This window comes from Cavia porcellus, unplaced genomic scaffold (assembly GCF_034190915.1).
Source record: "Cavia porcellus strain 051 isolate PalLab524CR breed Dunkin Hartley unplaced genomic scaffold, mCavPor4.1 scaffold_1, whole genome shotgun sequence".
NCBI lineage: Eukaryota > Metazoa > Chordata > Mammalia > Rodentia > Caviidae > Cavia > Cavia porcellus.
Window position 1 is genome coordinate 47,751,708 of NW_026947484.1, and position 19,266 is coordinate 47,770,973.

Here is a 19,266-nt window from a genome sequence, read left to right on the forward strand (position 1 = left end):
GCAAAAACCTCCCTGGACTTACTGGCAGGCTTTGGGTTTATTATGATAGCCTTGGAACCAGAAAATGCTTACACTTTTCTTTCATAAAGCTCACAAGGAATTGAATATTTTTATTTTTGTCTTTTTGAGACAGGGTCTCGCTATGCAGTTCGGGTTGGACTTGAGCTCATTTTGTAGTCCAGGCTGGTCTTGAACCTGCAAAGATCCTCCTGCCTCAGCCTCCTGAGTGCTGAGATTACAGGTTTGTGCCATCATGCCCAGCTCAATCAAATATTTTTATAGAAAAAGCAGACAACAGAGCATGCAAGTGAAATCAGAGGAAGGTATGAGTGATGCCGCTGGATGTTCTGCGTCTTCTAGGGGAGAGGACAGAAGGTGACAGTTGGCCTCTGTGTTCATGGGCTCTGCACGGACTCAAGCACCTGAGCCTGGAAAATACCAGAAAAAACAATGCCAATGTACATATCCAGAGATTTCTTTGGTCATTATTCTGTCCAATTCTACACAACAGCTATTTACATAACAACGAGGTACTATAATCCAGAGCTGACTTCAAATATACCAGTGATGGCACAGGTTACATGCAATTATTGTGCTATTGTACATGAGGGGCTTGAGCATCTGCAGGTTTTGATATCTGCAGAGGAGCCAATTCCTCACGCTGAGGGATAGCTCTAGTTTTCATTCCTACCTCAAGCAGGTCCGATGTAATCTTCCTAAGGAATAGGTCCCCACATATCCTGGCAAGGCTGGGTGGGGAGGAAGCAAGTTGCACTGTTAGATATAAGTGAAAAACCACAAGGTGTCAGACAATACTAAGCGCACCCCCCACCCTGTCCTAACACAAAGGCAGAGGAAAGTTATGCTAGCAGTTTGCCAAGGGACTATTTTTGGGCAACTCACACACCCACACATCCTATTAGTTATCCTGGTCTCTAAATAATTAGGTACTTAGAAATTTAAATGTCCTCCAGTTGGAATAGTTTTTAGAAGGGACCCAATGTTAGAATTGATAAGCAGTCAACACAAACACCACTGAATGAAAGGAATAAACAACACTGCAATGTGTTTCCTCAAGTTTGTGTTTGTTATTATGATGGAATGCTAATAAAGTCTTTCCTGGGTACTGTTCTTTCCTTTCCCCTCACCCCTTCTTTTTGTTGCTTTTGCATCCTCATGCTGAATCTGAGCTATGAAATCTTTGGATCTGGTGGGGTTCCTTCATGATGTCCTGGGAAAACAGTGGAGACCAACTGAAGACCTCAGGTCCACAGACGTCTGTCAAGAGCTTGTCACCAGCAAAGCATCGTGTAATGCAAGACTCGTGTGTCCATGCGTGGAAAACAGGAAGAGATGAAGATGCAGGCAGTCTCGGCCCTTCAGGGATTCCCTACGGGAAGCGGGTGACTTGCTAACACGGCGGGACTCAGGGCTGATGTGCAGGGCGGGAGTGTACCTGTAAAATGAAGGCATCGTGGGAAGGGGTGAAGCTGAAGAGTGGAGGAATGAGGTGCAATCAGGATTTAAGTCTATTCCAAATAAAATCACGTCTTATTAAATTTGGAACCCACCCCAACCTGAGATTTGTGTTACAGTTCAGCCAGGGCACCAGATTCCTGGCAGTGGCCCCGGGCTATGGGAAGACAGCAGAATTTGGATGAGTGGGTTGAACCTGTGAGTAACCACAGGAGGCAACTCTCCAACACTGAGTTTAGCAAAATTCTAGTGTCTTTTTCCGGTTCTGTATATGATTGCTACGTTCTAAGTCTGCCTTGACTTTTAACATTTCATGTTTGTTGTTCTTCAACCTCATTCTCATAACAATGTAGGATTATTCAAAAACAGTTTTAAGATTTTAGTTTTCTCCATTTTCCATGCATCTTAGTCACTGGTATCTAGATGGCAAAAACATTAATGTCACTGATCAGAAAGAAACTTGATTCCTGGTCTTCTTTTACCATGGATTTTACAGAAAAATCCCTTGATCTGTCTGAGTCACTGTCAGGGGCTCAGTACTATTCCTGGCGTGAGCAGCAGCAGCTGGGAGGATGCACCAAATGTCCTGCCATAGATCAGCATGCTTTTGCTCAGCCTGGACACAAGAGAGACTGGTCAGTTTTATGTCTGAGACTTTTCACGCAAAAGCTAATAGACGCTGTTTAATAAGACAGAAGATTCCTAAGACTCGACTCACATACAAATGCTTGGTCATTAGAAAACCCACTATTATTTTTCAATTGTATCTCAAAAATATGGAATCGAAAAGCAAAATTCCTGCTGGAAATAAACTGCTGAAAAAGAAACCTTAGAAAAAGGTTAATTTTAAAGGAAAATTAAAGACTTAATTGAAAGTCTTAATTAAAAGACTTGAGCCATGCTGGGCCTGGGAGGAGAAATAAGCAGCATATTCACCCCTCCTGTGAGCTGACGAGCACACAGGCTAGAAGACCACCTCCCCCCTCCCCCAAGCCACTGGCTGGTTGGAGAACAGACTGATTTGATAGCAAGTGGGGTACAAAAACAACTTAGTGCTTGTATTGTTTGACTGACTTTTCAGGCCTAAGGTCAGTAGTTCTATTAAAAGGATAACGATGTGCAAATATAGCAAGTAGGAGGCTTTCCTTTTGTCTTGGTTTTGAAATCCAACATTGTCCTGTTTTGCTTTACTCAATGTTCTATTATGTCTGAAGGTATAGGCAGCAATTTGGATGGTAACAAGAGGCATGCATTATGGTAGCCATTGTTGGATTTCCTATTATCCTGTTTTGAAGTCCTGTATCACTTTTACTGTTTTATTGTGATTGGCTTTATTTTGTTTGCTTTTATACTCTTTAAAATAAAAAAATAAAAGACTGGATCTTACTCTTTCAGTAACTCTTGGGAACCTAACTGGATTAAAGTTGAATGGTCTGATTGTTAAGAGAATCATAGCATGTGTGCAGAACAGAGAATAAAACTTTAATAGTATGAAAACCAGAACTTTTTGGAACCACTTTAGTACTTGCTGCAATAAAATTGCAAAACGTTACTTGGTAACTGACTTAGCTTCTAAATCAAGCCAGAATTACACATACTCTCTGTATTACTTGAGTACATACAAGTATATCCCATGATAACATGCAGACACATGGAATTCAAACCGGATTCAACATCTGTATTGATTAGATGACCTGGAAACAAAACACCCGTCCCATGGTCCACGATACCGGTTTTGAAAAGGGAGTTTTGAATGTCACTCTTTCCAGAGTTCACTCCAGGTGGTGAAACCTGTTTTCTCAGTGTGAAGAGATCAACTCAGTTGTGTCTCTATGGGAACACACTTTTCACTCAATACCTAATGAAAATGTTTGATAGAATTTCAGTCTTTTAAGGTAAAGTGGGCTCTTCACATTCCAGTGGGTAAGAAGGAATCTCGTGAAGCTCTTACGTCTGATGACACCACCGAGAGCAACGCTCAAGGACCTTTTCTGAGTCATAGAACATGGGTTTAACTTTCCGGAGAACTGAATTAGAACTACAAAATTAACAGGCTATGGAAATGAACTGAGTCCATAGGAATCTCTAAATCTGATTTATTCAGCTTTTGCTAAGATCTCTTCAAAAGCCTTTTATAGTGTAGGTTTCTTCATGAGTTACGTACTTGGCACGGGACTTTGGGATTGTTTTAAAACACTAGAACAAAGTGCTTTACGTGGTGCAAATTCAATAGAAGGCCAAAATTGCCTGCAGCAGTGACGGTATGGAGTAAAACCTACACTCTTACTGAACATTCAGGGCCCACCATCTGCTAGAGGTGAGACCTGTCACTGATCAACTTGGCTCCTTGTTTGATCATTACTGAAGCGCTAGGTGAAGACAGCACCTGAAGTGGAAGCCACTGGGAGTGAATGGCTGTGGCAGCCCGGGTGACAATCTCCGCTCTGAGGAACACCTGCTGTGGATGCGAGAACCTGAGGATGAACCTGAGGGTGGTAACATGTCTGCTCTGTAGTTACCGTCTGCCAACTCCTAAGAGGTTGCGTGTACACTGGGAGTCACTCAAGAGCACGTGGGAGCTCACTGTGGCTTCAGTCCCAGCTTTGCTCTGCTGTGCCAGCAGAGGAGTGACACTCCTTTACCTACCTGGAGGGGCCAGGATGTGGACTGCTGAACGCGCCCCTCTGAGCTCCTCAAGGAAAAGCGCCGTGGAGATATTTACAGCTGAGAGCTCTGCCGGGGCCTGAGTGCTGACCTGTGTGTCTGTGTCTCTGTCCTTTCCACTCTATAACCTTGGTTTGGGGCGCCCCATCCCTCCACGTGTAAGCTGTTTGGCACACAAATGTTTACACATTTGAAATGGGTGTTCTGACTCCATTCCAAAGATATTTACTAAAGTTAATGAAATGTCCCCCAAATGAAGGACTCTGTCAAGTTTAGAAAAACTTCAGCTTTCTCCAAGGTACATGTGACATAATAAAAAGTTCTTTAAAAAAACTGAACTGGTGTTGTGTGAAACTACAAGTTTTAATGACAAAAATAAAGTATGCCACGGTGTCTAGATATTCATCTGAAGAGTACAAAGATGGAGTTCTGAGAAAAAAGGGTCTCAACACTATAGAAAATAAACGTGGTTCTTCAATTATTTTCAAAGGAAACATTAAGAAAATGTAATGTTTCATACATTGAAATAAAGCAATTAGTCAGAGGTAATAAATTATAAATACAGTAGTTCAAATTTTTTTTAGCATTAGTTTTTCTAAACAAGTTGAACTTAAAACATTTTCTATCTGTTATACTCTTTCACAGGAATTGTGGAAGCTTCACAGAGATCTGAAACAATGATACTGTCTTGTAAACTGTATGGAGAACAGACTGGACTTTGACTGTCTTAGGTTTAGAACATATTTTGGCTAAAACATTAGCTTCAGCTCATTGATGTGGCTTTCTGTTTTAGAGAAATGACATTGTGATTTGTGATTTTTCTGTGTGGTACACCCAAACCTTCTTCACTCACAAGTAGTGCTTGATTCTTTGCAGGGGGTTCTGTCAGATTCATAATCAAAATGATGGAAACTGTAAGTAACTTCTTTAAGATGGAGAAAATAAAGTGCTTTTAAATTCAAATATTTCTTGCCCTAAACCAAATGGGAACATACAGTACTTAGTCCTGAAATGTCCATCTCTTGACATACACATTAGAACGGAAAAAAATAGTTTTGGGCCATTCATGTCCTTCAGGAACTCAGACTGGATCTAAACTGGGCTTTGCATTGTCCTCCTGCTCGTGTTTGTACATAAAGGTTAACAGGAAGAGGGCGACGTCCAAGGATGACCAATAGGCAGTATGCGACGTGACGGCTGACCAATAGCGGCTCTCCACGAGGCCTTCTCTGAGTTCAAAGTCAATCCTGTGGTCCAATTCCACTAAAAAGAAAAGAACTCACATGAATAAAGATTGCAGGAAGGTGCATTCCATACACTTCTTACAGTTGAGAATAAAAATGCTGCTAATAGAAATGACTAATTCCATTTTATTTTGTTTTGCTGGTGCTATTTTGAACCTAGAGCTTTATGCAAGCTGGACAAGTGCTCTACCACTGAACTGCTTAGAAGTCTGCTCTTAGATCACAGTGCCAAACGACATCAAAGTTAAAAACCAGCAGAAGTCAAGAAAGCTGTGGGAAAAATTTGGTTTGATTTACACTGGGAAATCACAGGACCCTGGGAAGCAATCTAACGTAAATGCTCATTTTATACATGTACTTTGTGGTAACACATTTGGGCATTTGAAAATGCTTATACAAATATTCTATTAATTTATACATTTTATGATGAGATAGATGTTTTTGGATTTATCTGCATATTGCACACAAACATCAATTAGGCTACAACATACTTGAAAATACGACACAAGCTTTCTGACAAGTCTTTAAAACTACAATTATTTTTAATTAAAATAAGCTTATCCACAAGAACCCAGAAATAGCTGAAATCCATGTGGACCCAAGAGGCAGCAATGGTGTGATCTGTCTCCTGTACTCCCCAGGCCTCTGTGTGAGATCTGTAGGCACCTCCTGCTGTGCAGATGGGAAGGCGACACAAGAGGACACCAGAATCTCAAGTACGATGGAGAGGAGTCAAGACGAAGTTGATTACAAAGAGAAAAGATTAAAAATAGAAAAGGTGGAGGACACATTTTAAGACCAGTGAAGACCACCAAGTAATAATTCTAAGACCTCATGTCCAAAGGTCACTGCGTGTCTTCCTAGTCCAGAGTCTGAAGTTGTACAGGGAATTATTTTTGTATTTGCAGTACAGGGGAACAAACGCACAGCCTCGTACATACTAGGCACATGCTCTAGCACTGAGCTGGGTCCCCACCGCTTTTCATTCTGAGACAGGATTTATGCTAAGCCGCCCAGGCTAGCCTGGAAGCTTCCTTCTTCCCGCCGCAGCTTCTGAGTAGCTGGGATTGCAGATGGGCACCCCACTTCTGCCTTAAGAGGACCGCAGTGTCAGTAACTAGACTGGCCAACCTGTACTGGATGAGCCTGTGCCAGTTTCTCGTCCGTCTCTCTTCCTTTTACGCGGGTCATGGAAGCCCCCAGTCTGGCTCTGCATGGCACCATGGGCTGCTCTCTGCCAAAGTGGGCTCCTACGTACATGCAGTTACCTCAGCCCTGGATTCTCGCTAGGACCACGCCTACAATGGGGGACACCATGCGGGCTGGTGCCTTTTCCCAGGTTTTCTCACTGACTCAGCTCAGAGGGAAAGGAAACACTGCCTAAATGCCAGAATACTGTATCTACAAAATAAGAACCAGGTGAGAAGTAAAGCTGAGACCGAAACCATGATTTCAAAGCATCATGGGCTCTTTGCCTATGTTCTGTAAAACACGGAGTAGTTTCTTACTGGGAGGTCTCACATAGTAGCCTATTACTGTCCTCAGTCCCTAGATCGACTGTGTCCACACCGTGAAGCTAGGGTGACATCGGTACTGTACTTTAGCACAGAATTCTCATGTGCATGAGGTCTGTCAACACGGAACGGTCCTGAAAAATATCACAAATGGGTAGGAAGTGTCTTTGGATCATGATGGAGATTAACTGCACACATTTCTTCTCCTCAATGGAAGCATCGCAATTTTCCTGGAAATTTCCAAAGATGTACTGACTTACAAAAGGCTGTCTTACTTGTAAATAATAATTACGGTCATAATTGCGTGGTATTTGGCTCCATACAGTTTTATAATTTAGTTGTTATTTCTGTCAAAAATTTTTCTCTCAGAAGATATTTATCCTGGAAGGTTTTCAAATTCCTACCAGCTGACGAGAGAGAGGCTAGGTAGGCTAAGTTCTGAATATGGAAAACTCTAGGAAATGGCCAGACTGGCTGGACCCTCGATGGTCCGGTTTGGCCAACTTTTTCCAATTGTATTCACACTGGCGCTGCTCTCTCTGTGGTCCTGTTTATGGTGTCCAGTCTCCCTGCAAAGCTTTTTCATTCAGGCACGTCCGTCCCCACTTCTTCCATAAACCTTTCATGACTTCCCCAGGGGAAGCCGCTTCCCATTCCTTGAAACTGACAGCGCCCTTTCCTCTGGACCTCTGCTAGTGGCTCACCACACGGTAGCCCGTAGGATTCTGTAAAGATCGCCCTCCCTACCAGAACACATGCTCTCTAGAAATCACTTTTGTATTGGAATTTAGTACCTGGATAGGCAGTACTGAACTCTGCTGCATGCTGGCATCTTTTCTAGTAATTCTATGCTGTCTTGGCTTATACATATTTAACAGCTACTCAATGAGGGAAAGCCATATGGATTTTACCCCCGGAGTCTGTGGTGTCCATATGATTAGTGGTCAGATGCATGGATAACTGTGATGGATTTGAGAAGAGCTAACTGACGACAGGACAAATCTATTAATGCATTAATTTTCCTTCTTTTAAAGGAAAATGCAAAAAGCATTAATAAAATTACTTCCTCCTGGAAGTGACTGGCTATTACGGGACAAGGACCAGAGAAAGAGATAACTATACAAGATCACTTCTTGAGGGAAATTTACTGAGTTAGGTCAACACAAACTGTTGCTATGAAACAAAAAATGCTTGTTATATTGTTTGGGAACTTCATAGTAAGTAATATTTTCCTGACAATTGAACAAACTTAAGAAAATGAACAATCAAACTGTAAAATATCCAAAGAAAACCCTGCAACATTTGTTTAAAAATCAGAGACAAAAATCTAATATTAAAAAAAGGGGGGCTGGGGATTTAGCTCAGCAGCATAAGTGCCTGCCTTGCAAGCACACAGTTATGAGTTCGATCCCTGGTACCAAAGAGAGAGAGAGAGAGAGAGAGAGAGAGTGTAGACAGCAGAAAAATGAAGTTAGTAAAAAAAAAAAACTTTTTTTAAATGTTGAGATTAGTCTTGAGTAATACATTTAGATAATGAAAATTAAAGAGACTGTAAATATTTCTTGAATCCAATAGTATTTTTAAAAGTGAATCTACCAGGGGCTGGGGATTTAACTCAGCGGCACAAGCACCTGCCTTGCAAGCAGGCGGTCGTGAGTTCGATCCCTGGTACCGATAAAAAGAAAAAGAAAAAAAAAAAAGTGTAAAAAAAAGTGAATCTACCCTTGTAAAGTACATTAAATATGTGTGTTGGAACTAGGTACAGCTATGGCATAATTATATTCCTAATTAACATTACTGATACCTGAAATAACTAGAAATGATTAAGTTCTCTGCACTGGGAAATTCTTTTATAACTAAGAATATTACATGAAAAGGACAATAAACCTCTTGGAAGCCCTTAAGACAATAAAGAAGAAGGAAACTGACCTAATGCATTTCTCCTAAAGGTTCTTTCTCTGCAGAAGTGTACAGGAATATGGTTTATTTTAGCACAGTATGTGGCTATTCAATATTCAAGTTTCAGAAACACTACCATTTAAGATTAGAAAATATAAGGAAGAAAATACACATAAAACAGTCTGCACGGGTGACATAGGGGGTGATCTCACAGAAGATGTGATCCAAGTTTTCAGTGAGAGAAGAAGGCTAGGCAGATCTTTTTCACCGCGTTCTGAATGCTATTCCTGACATATACCATACCGAGGGCATTATCTTTATCCTGCATTACATTTTCCGGAAAAAGAAGTTGTGGGAGATAAAAGAACGATTCTTGAAGTCTGAAATCTGTGAAGAAAACAAAACAAGGCATAAGATGCTGTACAATGTGACAGATGGTTACAAATGGCCTTCACTGTTAAACTGGTAAGAACAGATACTACACTTGATCTTAGCCAAAAGGCCAAGAAGCGATTGGTCTTCATGGTTGCAGTGCCAAAACAAGCTGATTAAGCCTACCATAAATAAAGTACACCCCTGAGTTTCTGTGAAAAGTACCTCAGGAAAAGTGTAGGCATAATTAACTTTGAAATATAGGCCATTAACCCTAGACATCCTCATCTTTCCTGTCATAATGTTACAAACACAGGGGGCACAAGAAATATAAAACCTCTGAAAAGAAGCCTATGTTTTTCAAAACAAGTGAAGAATACAATACAAGTGGGATGACCAGACGTCTGTGAGAGAACACTCTTCAAAGACAGAAAGCCCCGGCTGATTGCAATTCAAACAGGGGTGAAAGAGCAAAAGGACAAAAGTTTCAGAATACAGGTGGACCAGAAGCACTGAGGCCACAGATGGAAGAAGAAGAAGAAGAAGAAAAAGAACCAGCCCTCTCATCACCACAACAATTCCAGAGATTTCAGGAGGAAACTCAGATTTACAAGATAAAGCCAAGCTAGCAATTAAGACACAAGCAATTTGACAAATGCAGGATTACAAAGAACAACATTTAAGTGAAGCAAGTCAAAGAATGAGTAGGGCCAAATTTGGGGCCCCAGTTTAACAGGTAGACCCCTAGTGAGGTAGCTGGAGAGAGTATTTGGAACTAAGACTCATGACTTTCTCAGATTTAGTTGATAAGAAATTTGCCATTAGAAGCAGCAAAGAACTGCTAAGCAAGAATAACAGGACATGTGTTTGTTAAGCTAAGTACATCTACTGTTCCCAAAGAACCAGGTTCACTATTATTATTCTGAAGTATTTTAAGAAGTAAAAACAAAACTAAAATAGTTTTCTTTTTTCAGATTCTACGCTTTACTTTTTCTGGAGTCCAACTCCCACTGTTTTCTCTAACCCACACCCCAAGTACTGACAACTGAGCCCTGGGAGTGCCTACTGCACCCCCAGTCCTGAGCATGAGGCAGGGTCTTGCTACATTGCCTGGGCTGGGCTGGAACTTGCAACTTTCAAGCCTGCCTCAGCTTCCCAGAGTGCAGGGATCAAGGTGCGCAGCTCAGCAGCCGGCCCTCTTGCACACTAACGTCATGAGCTCGGGTGCTGTGCGTTACCAGAGTCACAAATAACTGTGATTTCTCAACTGCCACCCCACAAAGTTCTCTGAAATTACCTTCGCTCATAATTTAGAGCTTTCTCTTGACATCTGCATGTCCCAACAGAATTTTATTATTTTCGTAACTACATTTTAAATGTTAAGTTAAAATAAGAATTTAAGTCAGCAACAGTACAGAAACTTCCAGAACTAAAATATGAGTTTTATACAAAATCTAAGAGGAAGGGGATGGGGATTTAGCTCAGCGGCGTAAGCGCCTGCCTTGCAAGTGTGTGGTCATGAGTTTGATCCCTGGTACTGATAAAAAAAAGAAAAAGACAAAAAAAAAAAATCTAAGAGGAATTTTCTAGACAGGTTTCAAAAGAGCACCATAAAATTTTCAGTGCTCATTAAGATTAAGAGACATGCTGCTGGTCCAGTTAGGAGTCTAACCTCAGACACCCCACGCCGAAGTGGCTGGCCACGGCCGGGGTGAGGTGGGGTGAGGATTCCCTGCTGGCACTATCACACCTGAACGGGCCTCTTCAGCAGTTTTTGGTCTTGTTGCCAGTCTAGCTGAGATTTATGAATGGTAATAGACTGACCACAATTTAGAGCACCAGACACAGTGATAATATAAGGCTGCAAGTAACTGAAATGTTTAAAAATTTTTAGAGAAGCAAGCATACTTTTCTTCCTGTTACACAAAGGTAGTTTCAAGTCTCTACTTCCTCTTATGTGCTTTCCTGAAAAGTAGGGTTTGTATTAGGCTTTATTTTATTCAACACTTAAAGTACAAGCTTCCAAGCTTAGACTCTTGGAAGCAAATATATTCAAAGTGCATTAGTATCTTATAGCCATTCAAGACTTTACATTTTGGAAATTCACTGAAAAAAAATCAAAGTTCTAACGCAAAGTCCATCAGAGCTCTTTACTCACGCATTTCTGGCATCTTTCATTTATCTGAGGTAGCTGGGAGAGGACTGGGAACCATACAGTGGCTCTGGTAACGTTTCTAAGCTTTGAGGGTTTTACAATTATGCTGGCTGAGGGGTGCTGTGGAATCAGCAGGCTTTGGCATAAAAATTCTCAACATCAGATACAGAAGAATTGAAGTGATTACATGAACTTTTAAAACTCAGATCATATTAACATTTCTTAAAAATATAATTCATAAAAATTAGGGTAGCTGGGAGGATGAGGCAGGAAAACTATAGGTTTGAGTCTAACTGGGGCAACTTAAGAGACTTAGTGACACCTTGGTTCAAAAAAAAAAAGGTGGGGGGGGCCTGGGGCACAGCTCAGCGCAAAGGTCGTGGGTTTAATCCCTGGCAGCACAAAGAACAACAAGTCAATTGGTATTTATCCCAGAGATCTGTTTTTGCTTAGTACTTTAGACCCTTACACCAGAATGTCCTATTAATGATCTAACCATTATTAATCATCAATGCAGGAGCTGGAACTGGATTTACCTGGAAAGTATTCCTAAAAATGCAAACAGAAGGAAAGTAATTTTTCTTACAGAGCTAAGGTTTGTCTCAGACCTGAGCACTGACTGCTCCTGCTAATGTCTTAAACTCTCCTACCCTCCTCAAGGTCTTCAAAGGCTGCCAGCAAAACCCTAGGAAAGAACAGCAGAACTAACATGCAGAGTCCAGGAAGCCAGAGCTGCTGTGTGGCAGGGTCTGTGTGGCCATGGTGGAGGTAGACAGTGAGGCCGCTGGCTTCTTCTCGTCTTCCACCGAGTCTTTGGGTGTCTCAGGGGGCTGCGCCGCTGCGGCGCGTCCGAACCTGGAGAACAGCATCCCTCCGAGGCCCTTTCCGATGCTCGCAGCCCCTGCGTTCCGCAAAACAGGGAGTCACTGCTGAGTCACACCACATACCTCAAGGAGCACCACCCATAATCACAGCAGCTGGCGGGGGCAGACCCGACTCATGCTTTCCAGGGTGGAGACATAGAAAAACACAATTTACACTGCAGGTTTCTAAATAAAAATGGTGTGGAAAAGGACAGCTGTAGAAAATCTAGGCCTATGGGTTACAGGAATATAAACAGAGAAATAAACATATTCCATTCAAAGTATTGTTACTAAAATATTTGGTGCACACACACACATACACACACTAAAAGAACCAACCATTGATGGAGTATGTATTTACCACTGACAGATGCACTTCTGAACTGAAGTTGGTATGTCACACAAAGCCCTTAAAGGAATTTGTGATGAAACATCATACTGCCTAGCAGTGAAAGCCCAGCTCTGGTGCCACCTCGTGGTGCTTTATATTAAGGCAACTTGTGACCAGAAGCAAGGCACAAACAGCAAAGGGGCACACAGCTAAGCCCAGTGAGACACTAAGCACTGCGTGACACTGGACAGCATTCAAAGAGAAATTAAGTATCTCTGTGGCCTCAGGAAGCACACAGTTTGCAAGACACTGGCCAGGTCGAGAACTGGTGCCATGATGCTCTGCACAGGAGGACACTGGTTCCACAGAGGAGGGGGTGGGCACGGAAACCCCAGGACTTGCTCCCGATTTCCCAGTAAGTGGGAGGGTGAAGACTGAAATGTGGAACTTGCCGCTCACAGCAATGCTTTTTGCTGGCCCCCTGAGCTAAAAGTCGCAGGATCTGCTCTAATCTGAGAATGCAGCTTTTGCTCCTCAAATACACAGTTGCGGGTTACCTCACCCCAGGAGGTCTACAGAGTACTTTCAGGTTCCTCAAATTTCATATCCATACAAAAAATGTTTCTGTCCACAGAAAAGGAACATTCAAGAGAAATTACCCAGGATGCTGGCCTTGCCGATGTTGGTGATGGACTCCCCGTAGTGCCGGCGGGACAGGACCGGTGAGGTGACAGGGCTGGGGATGGCTGAGACGCCTTCACTCTCGGACACTGAGGTAGGTTCTTTGGCTGGGTTCAGAAAGCTTGGCTTCATATGTTCGTAAGGTAGAGGGTTTGAAGTATTGTACCAGTGGATTTGGACAGGCGAAATGTTGCTGTAGTGTTTCAATATTAATGGTTCTAATCTGTAAGCCTTGACATAAAAAATTCAAAGAAATACAACATTAATGCTTGATGCGTGGATTTTAGTAAAGTGGTTATTATTTTTCTACTGCAATTTAGGGAATTTTAAAAAAATGGATATGTAGTTGAAACATGTATTTGTACTTATTAATATGTGGCTAGTCTAATTAATATATCTTTGATGAGTTTATTAAAAAAAGTTCAGGCCAATTGTGTCTTAATTTATTCTTCAGAGAAACAGATTGATTTTTATTATATTCTGATCACCTTTAACAGGTTTATGTCAACCTCTTGAAGCTGTAAAAGTTAATCTGTAATCTGGAACACAGTAAGTAAGGTCAATTTTTAGTATTTTATAGTATCTTATTAAACCCAATCTCCCTTCTTTCCTTTTTGATTTTTAAGACAGTCTTGGTTACACAGTCCAGGCTGACCTCAAACTCCTGATGATCCTTCCTGCCTCAGCCTGTGGAGTGCTCCACCACACCTGGCCTAAACTCCATTTTCAAGCAGATTAACCAAGTGACAGTCAACAAAAACCTGTCTGTTTTATGTTAAGGGGGATAATAAAGCAGGAGGTGAAAAGAGGTACCTTTCTCCCTTACAGGACATGAAACAGAACAGGTAATGTTTGTAAAAACTGCCTATCACTTTTTGGGTAAAACACTAAAAAATATTAATAGAAGTCAGAGGAGCTTAGCACAAGCCAAACTACAGCCGAGTTCATTCCCAAGTTATAGGACAGTGGGTAAGGTGAGCATGAGTTGAGGAACTGCCCACTGTCAGCTGGGGTTTTCACACATATTTTACTTAATCCCAGGGATCCTGTACAGTGAAGCATTATCCGCATCATGTAGGTAACATACACCTCAGAGCGGACTGGCCAGGCTGGGGTAGCCTAATGTTAGCGTTCAGCTGTAATTTCAGCTGAAGTTTATTTCTTGTTCATTAGTTCCAGGTGAAGTTTATTTCTTAAAATATGATGGCTGGGCGGTTTTCTAAAATTCAAGTTCTCATGTTAAGGTTACTTGGTATTAAAGACCTTTCAGAAAACTTAACACAATTAAGCTCATTTTCTGAGAATAAATAGTATTTAAAGTAGTTTTATTATTCAGATATAGTTAGTCTTGTTCCCCAAAGGAGTAAAGGGAAACTTTTGGGGGTGGTGCTGAGGAGCAAACCGGGGGCCTCCTACATGCTAAGCATGTACCTGACCACTAAACTACACCCCAGACTGTGTTTTTTTTATTTGGTATTACCTGCATACAAAAATCTCTGGAGGATTGATATTAGAAAACATTGTTTACATCACAAATTCAATAGAGAATGGAAAAAATTCAATTATTTTAGACTTCAAGTAGATTAAAATAAACAGTACTACCTTTTCATGTGTGTACATAAAACTTGCATATTTTCAATGATCAATCAAATAAACAGTACTACCTTTTCATGTGTGTACATAAAACTTGCATATTTTCAATGATCAAGCATGTAGCATGCTTTAGGAAAAAAGTAAAGCAGGATTTTTAAGATTTACGGGTACTTGGTTATTGGTATCACAAGTGGATAAAGTCTGAGCATGCAGTAGACTGTCTCTTGTATTGTCAGATAGTATTTTTATATTGAAGTCTCACATTACAATACAAACAGATCATCTCTAAGGATTATTTCATGAATACTGGATGAACTAAAACATAAATGTCTTAAAAATATAACATTCTGCAAGGAAATAAGACATATGGCCTTGTGTTGGTATTGGTGTTAGTTCAATGGTACCTGGCAAGGTTTCTGTTGGATTCTTGAGGAACAATCTAATACTGGGGGACGGGGAGTCTGCAGTGTAACTCACCACTGGATCTGTAGGATGAAAGATGTTTAGTAAGCGGTTACAAATCTCTCTAGGTAAAATATGGTCCTGACTTCCAGTGCTTCCTGGGCGGATGCCACGCAATGCCAAAAAAACTGCAAGTGGGGATCCCATACAGAAGAAATTTTCAACCTAAAACGACAAAGCCATCCCAAATTTAAAAGATGATGGGGTGTTATCTGCAGGCAATTTTGGCACATGTTGTAGAGTAAAATACAAACAACTGTCTCTACATGTATTTCTTTCTAGTCTAAATGGTAACTATTATTTGTTAATTATATGGCAACACAGAGCGTTCTAGAATAATGCACTTGCCGGAGGAATCTGATTATTTAAGTGAAAGCGAAGGAAGAGCAATTCACTGTGCACAGATTCCCCTGCAGGAATTAACTTTCCTGAGCCGCTACTGTGGGGGGCTTTGCTAGGTGCAGTGACAGGGAGACCAATCAGCAGCACGAAGGCAGAGCTTCTGCACCCTGATCTTGCAACGCTATGGGGAGATGGAAGGGAATCAGCACTCAGCAGAGGCGGCAGCATTTGCAGGGGCTGGAAAAGCAAAACAGGATTTCCACAGCCAAGGCTGGGACGCTGGGCTGGGAAGATGGACTGACACATGGACAGAGCCATATGAGCCGAAGCAGGGGCCAGAAGGTTTTGAGAAAGGAAGGAAGTATGACGGAAAAACTGTGTGTGGAGAGTGTAGGCTGGGACGACACCATTTCGAGACTTTGCTTCCCGGAGGAAGCTGCACTAGGAGGTTAAATGTGGTGGCCGTGGAGGGTGCCCTGGGAGACCGGGACTGTTCATGTTGAGAAGAGTCAGGGATGAATGCAAAGAGCTGAAGAAGGGGTCATCTCGACCAGGGCAGGAGCAGCCATTCTAACAACAGAATATGAGGGTGCAGAGTAGAACCCACAGGACTGAACAGAGACGGTAGAGGAGGACGGGTGAGAGATCAGATGCGATCTGGCTGACGTGAGAACACTGGTTCCATGACCTGTACGCCTGTTTTCTGCTCAGTTAAGTGTGAGGTTAGCTGTAACTAATGTTACCTGTAGATGAAATTTTAGGACAAGAGATACAGAATGGGGTATGCCACCATCCAACGCTATGGAACACCACCACAGAAGCAGCACTAAAACTGAGAAAGCCGTGCCTGCCAGGAAGTGCAGAGCGGGAGGAGGGCTGTCTGCTGAAGGACAGGAACTGCTATATCAAATTAGGAGGCTGACAGGCAGCTACAGGAGGGAGCACAAAGGAAGAGACCCAGGACAAGGCGGCATCGTGGAACCCAAGGGAAGTCAGGGTACTAAGGAAAAGGGTGGGCAACATCGTGTGCATATACACAGGAGGTGACACCTTTTCCTCCTAAACCTATCCTACCCCTCTCTAAAGACTGTCTCTTTTCTTTCCTTAAAAATGTGGTACTAGGGATTGAATCCAGGACCTCACACATGCTGGGCAAGTGTTCCACTGCTGAGCTACATACCCGGTCCTTAAAGATTCTTTATTTGGAGACAAAGTTTTAACTAAGTTTCCCAGGCTGGTTGCAAACTTGTAATCCTCATCTCAGCCTCCAGAAGGGCTGGGATTGTAAGCCTGTGCCACTCCACCTGGCTCCTCTGTCCCACGAGACCCGTACTTCGCCCTTCCTCTTGGTCCTGGTGGCTCTGATGCCCTGCACCTCACCTCATCACCAGGCACTGGCAAACTGTGGCAGTGTTCCTACTGCTCATTCCACACGCCCTTAATCCTTCTCCGCAGAAGCTCTAGGCTGATTTTTCTTTTTTTTTTTTTATATTTATTTTTTTTTTTTAAATTTTTATTTAAGGAGAAAAGAAAAGAAAGAAAAAAAAAACAGTGAAGGGGTACAAGTTATACAGATTTACAGAATAAAAAAATGCGCAGTAGGAAATCACTAGTTAATGGATTACATATTGCCATCTTAGAAATAATTGTTCAAGTCACAAAATTAAAGCTTGTAGAGTGGACATTCCACCAATGATACTGCAAACAGTTCTGTTCAATGATCCAATAAAACTCTGTGATATCATTTTCTATCTTATACTTTTAAATATACATGCAGTTATATAGTTTAGAGCACTTTCTTTTCCTCTCTTTTGTACAGTGACTATTACACATTTTGGGTTTCATTGCTCCCACGGTTCTTGTTGCTTTTTTGGAAGAGAGTAAAACCAAATGTGACATAATAGAACAGAATCGGTCAAGTCAAAAGGGTGGACATAATAGATAATATAAAAACATAATACAAGGTGATCAACAATGGTTACCCTAATGCCTCCCGCTATTTCTAATAGAATTGCCTATATCATTAGTTGTAATACAATTGAACAAAACCGTAAAGAATAAAACCGACAAAACCAAAACATTGGAGACATTGTAGGTCTTCAAAAGTAGATAAAAGTTAATGAGAATGGGCGTTGTAATGAATCTCATTATCTTCTCAGCTGATGCCTAAACTTTCGAACCTGATACTATCCAGCAAAACAGAATATAGGAACCTCAGTCAAAAACAAGATGGTGAGAGCAATACAGGGCTTCAAATCGAGATAATAGAAAGTCGAAGTGGGTTACTATATTATATCCTGCTATATTTTTCCCTGTAATTAAATGGGTAAAAATAAAAAAGTAAATAATGGAGTGGAGATTGAGAAAAAAAAGGGCATAACAGCGAAACAGGGCAGATCAAAACATAACCATTTAAGCAGAACAGTGTTTCACCACCAGCTAATCCTGACCCAAAAATAGTTACCATATTGACTCCCTCCCTGAAGTCCTTGAGTACAACTTCATACACTGTAGCATTAAGTATATCAAAACAATGTATATCCATTTAAGAGAATAACAGCATTACAGAGCATTTAGAATCGACCAACAGAAAATGAACAATGGTCTCTGTATAATCTCCTTGTCTTTAAAAGGTTTTTTCTTATATTATCGTACATAGTAAAATCCAATAAGATACAACCTGTTTAGACCATTGGAGACAGAAGAACAAAAGCTAGATGAGACCTCAAAACAAGATGGTACTAAATCAGCATTACCTATTAAGATGTCATTTTCTCCAAAAAAAGCTGTTCCTATCATCCAATCTTCTCTGTCTCATTTCTGTTGAGCTCTTTTTCTGTCAGTAGCTGTCAGTTTGTCTTCTTCGTTTTGTTCTCTGCTCTATTCGTTGTGGCCTCCCCGCCCCTATTTCTGGGTTCTTTGTATTTTTCTTTTTTTAGAATATCCTGCAATACTTTCTGTAGGGTTGGATTGGTGGTTGCAAATTCCCCCAGTTCCTCTTTATCTTGGAAGCACCTCGTTTTTCCATCAATTTCCAGGGACAGTTGTGCAGGATATCTCAATCTTGGCTGTAGATTATTATCTTTCAAAGCTTGAATTATTTCTCCCCATGCTCTTCGTGATTTGATGGTTTGTGAAGAGAAATCTGCTGTAATTTTGATGGGTCTTCCCTTGTAAGTGATCTGTTTCTTGTCTCTTACAGCTTTTAATATTCTGTTCTTGTATTGAATTTCTGGAATTTTTATTATTATATGCCTGGGTGTTTCTCTGTTAGGGTTGTAGGTAGCTGGGGTCCTGTATGCCTCATACATTTGAGTATCTTTACCTTTTGCTAAATTAGGAAAATTCTCCTGGATTATTTCTGTGAGTAGCTTTTGTAGTTCACTTGTTTGTGTCCCTACTTCTTCTTTTATGTTCTTAATCCTTAAGTTATGGCTCCTCTTATCATCTTCTTGTCTTTGTATTATTGCTGTGTGTTTCTTTGTTATTTTTAAGAAGTTTTTCATTTCATTCTCCCATGTTTCAAGTCTGCCCTCCAATTCAGATAGTCTGTCCTTAGTTTCTTTCAAGCTGTTATGCCAGTCTTGGGTATATTTCTTGATTTCTTGATAGTCCCTTTGCACCTGCTTCACATACTCAATGCTTTCTCTGTTTTCTCCATCAAGCAATT

The 19,266-nt window shown here is 41.3% G+C and overlaps 1 protein-coding gene and 1 pseudogene across 9 annotated transcripts in view; both read right to left on the reverse strand.

Moving 5' to 3' along the window:
- Positions 1 to 2,937: 2,937 nt before the first annotated feature.
- The window catches only part of Ddhd1 (DDHD domain containing 1), a 75,935-nt gene continuing 59,606 nt past the window's right edge, over positions 2,938 to 19,266 (reverse strand). For 5 of the 9 annotated variants that reach the window (XM_063247843.1, XM_013154679.3, XM_063247860.1 and 2 more), the window contains 5 exons: positions 15,270 to 15,419; positions 13,178 to 13,430; positions 12,034 to 12,225; positions 9,101 to 9,184; positions 2,938 to 5,403 (listed from right to left, as the gene is read on the reverse strand). In XM_063247843.1, coding sequence (XP_063103913.1) covers positions 5,222 to 5,403; positions 9,101 to 9,184; positions 12,034 to 12,225; positions 13,178 to 13,430; positions 15,270 to 15,419 — 861 coding nt within the window. In that variant the 3' untranslated portion in view covers positions 2,938 to 5,221. Of the gene's footprint in view, positions 5,404 to 9,009; positions 9,185 to 12,033; positions 12,226 to 13,177; positions 13,431 to 15,269; positions 15,420 to 19,266 lie in introns of all 9 variants that reach the window. The other 4 variants (XM_063247868.1, XM_063247847.1, XM_063247874.1 and 1 more) reach the window with 2 other exon arrangements.
- LOC111757387 (U2 spliceosomal RNA) lies at positions 9,171 to 9,311 on the reverse strand (annotated as a pseudogene).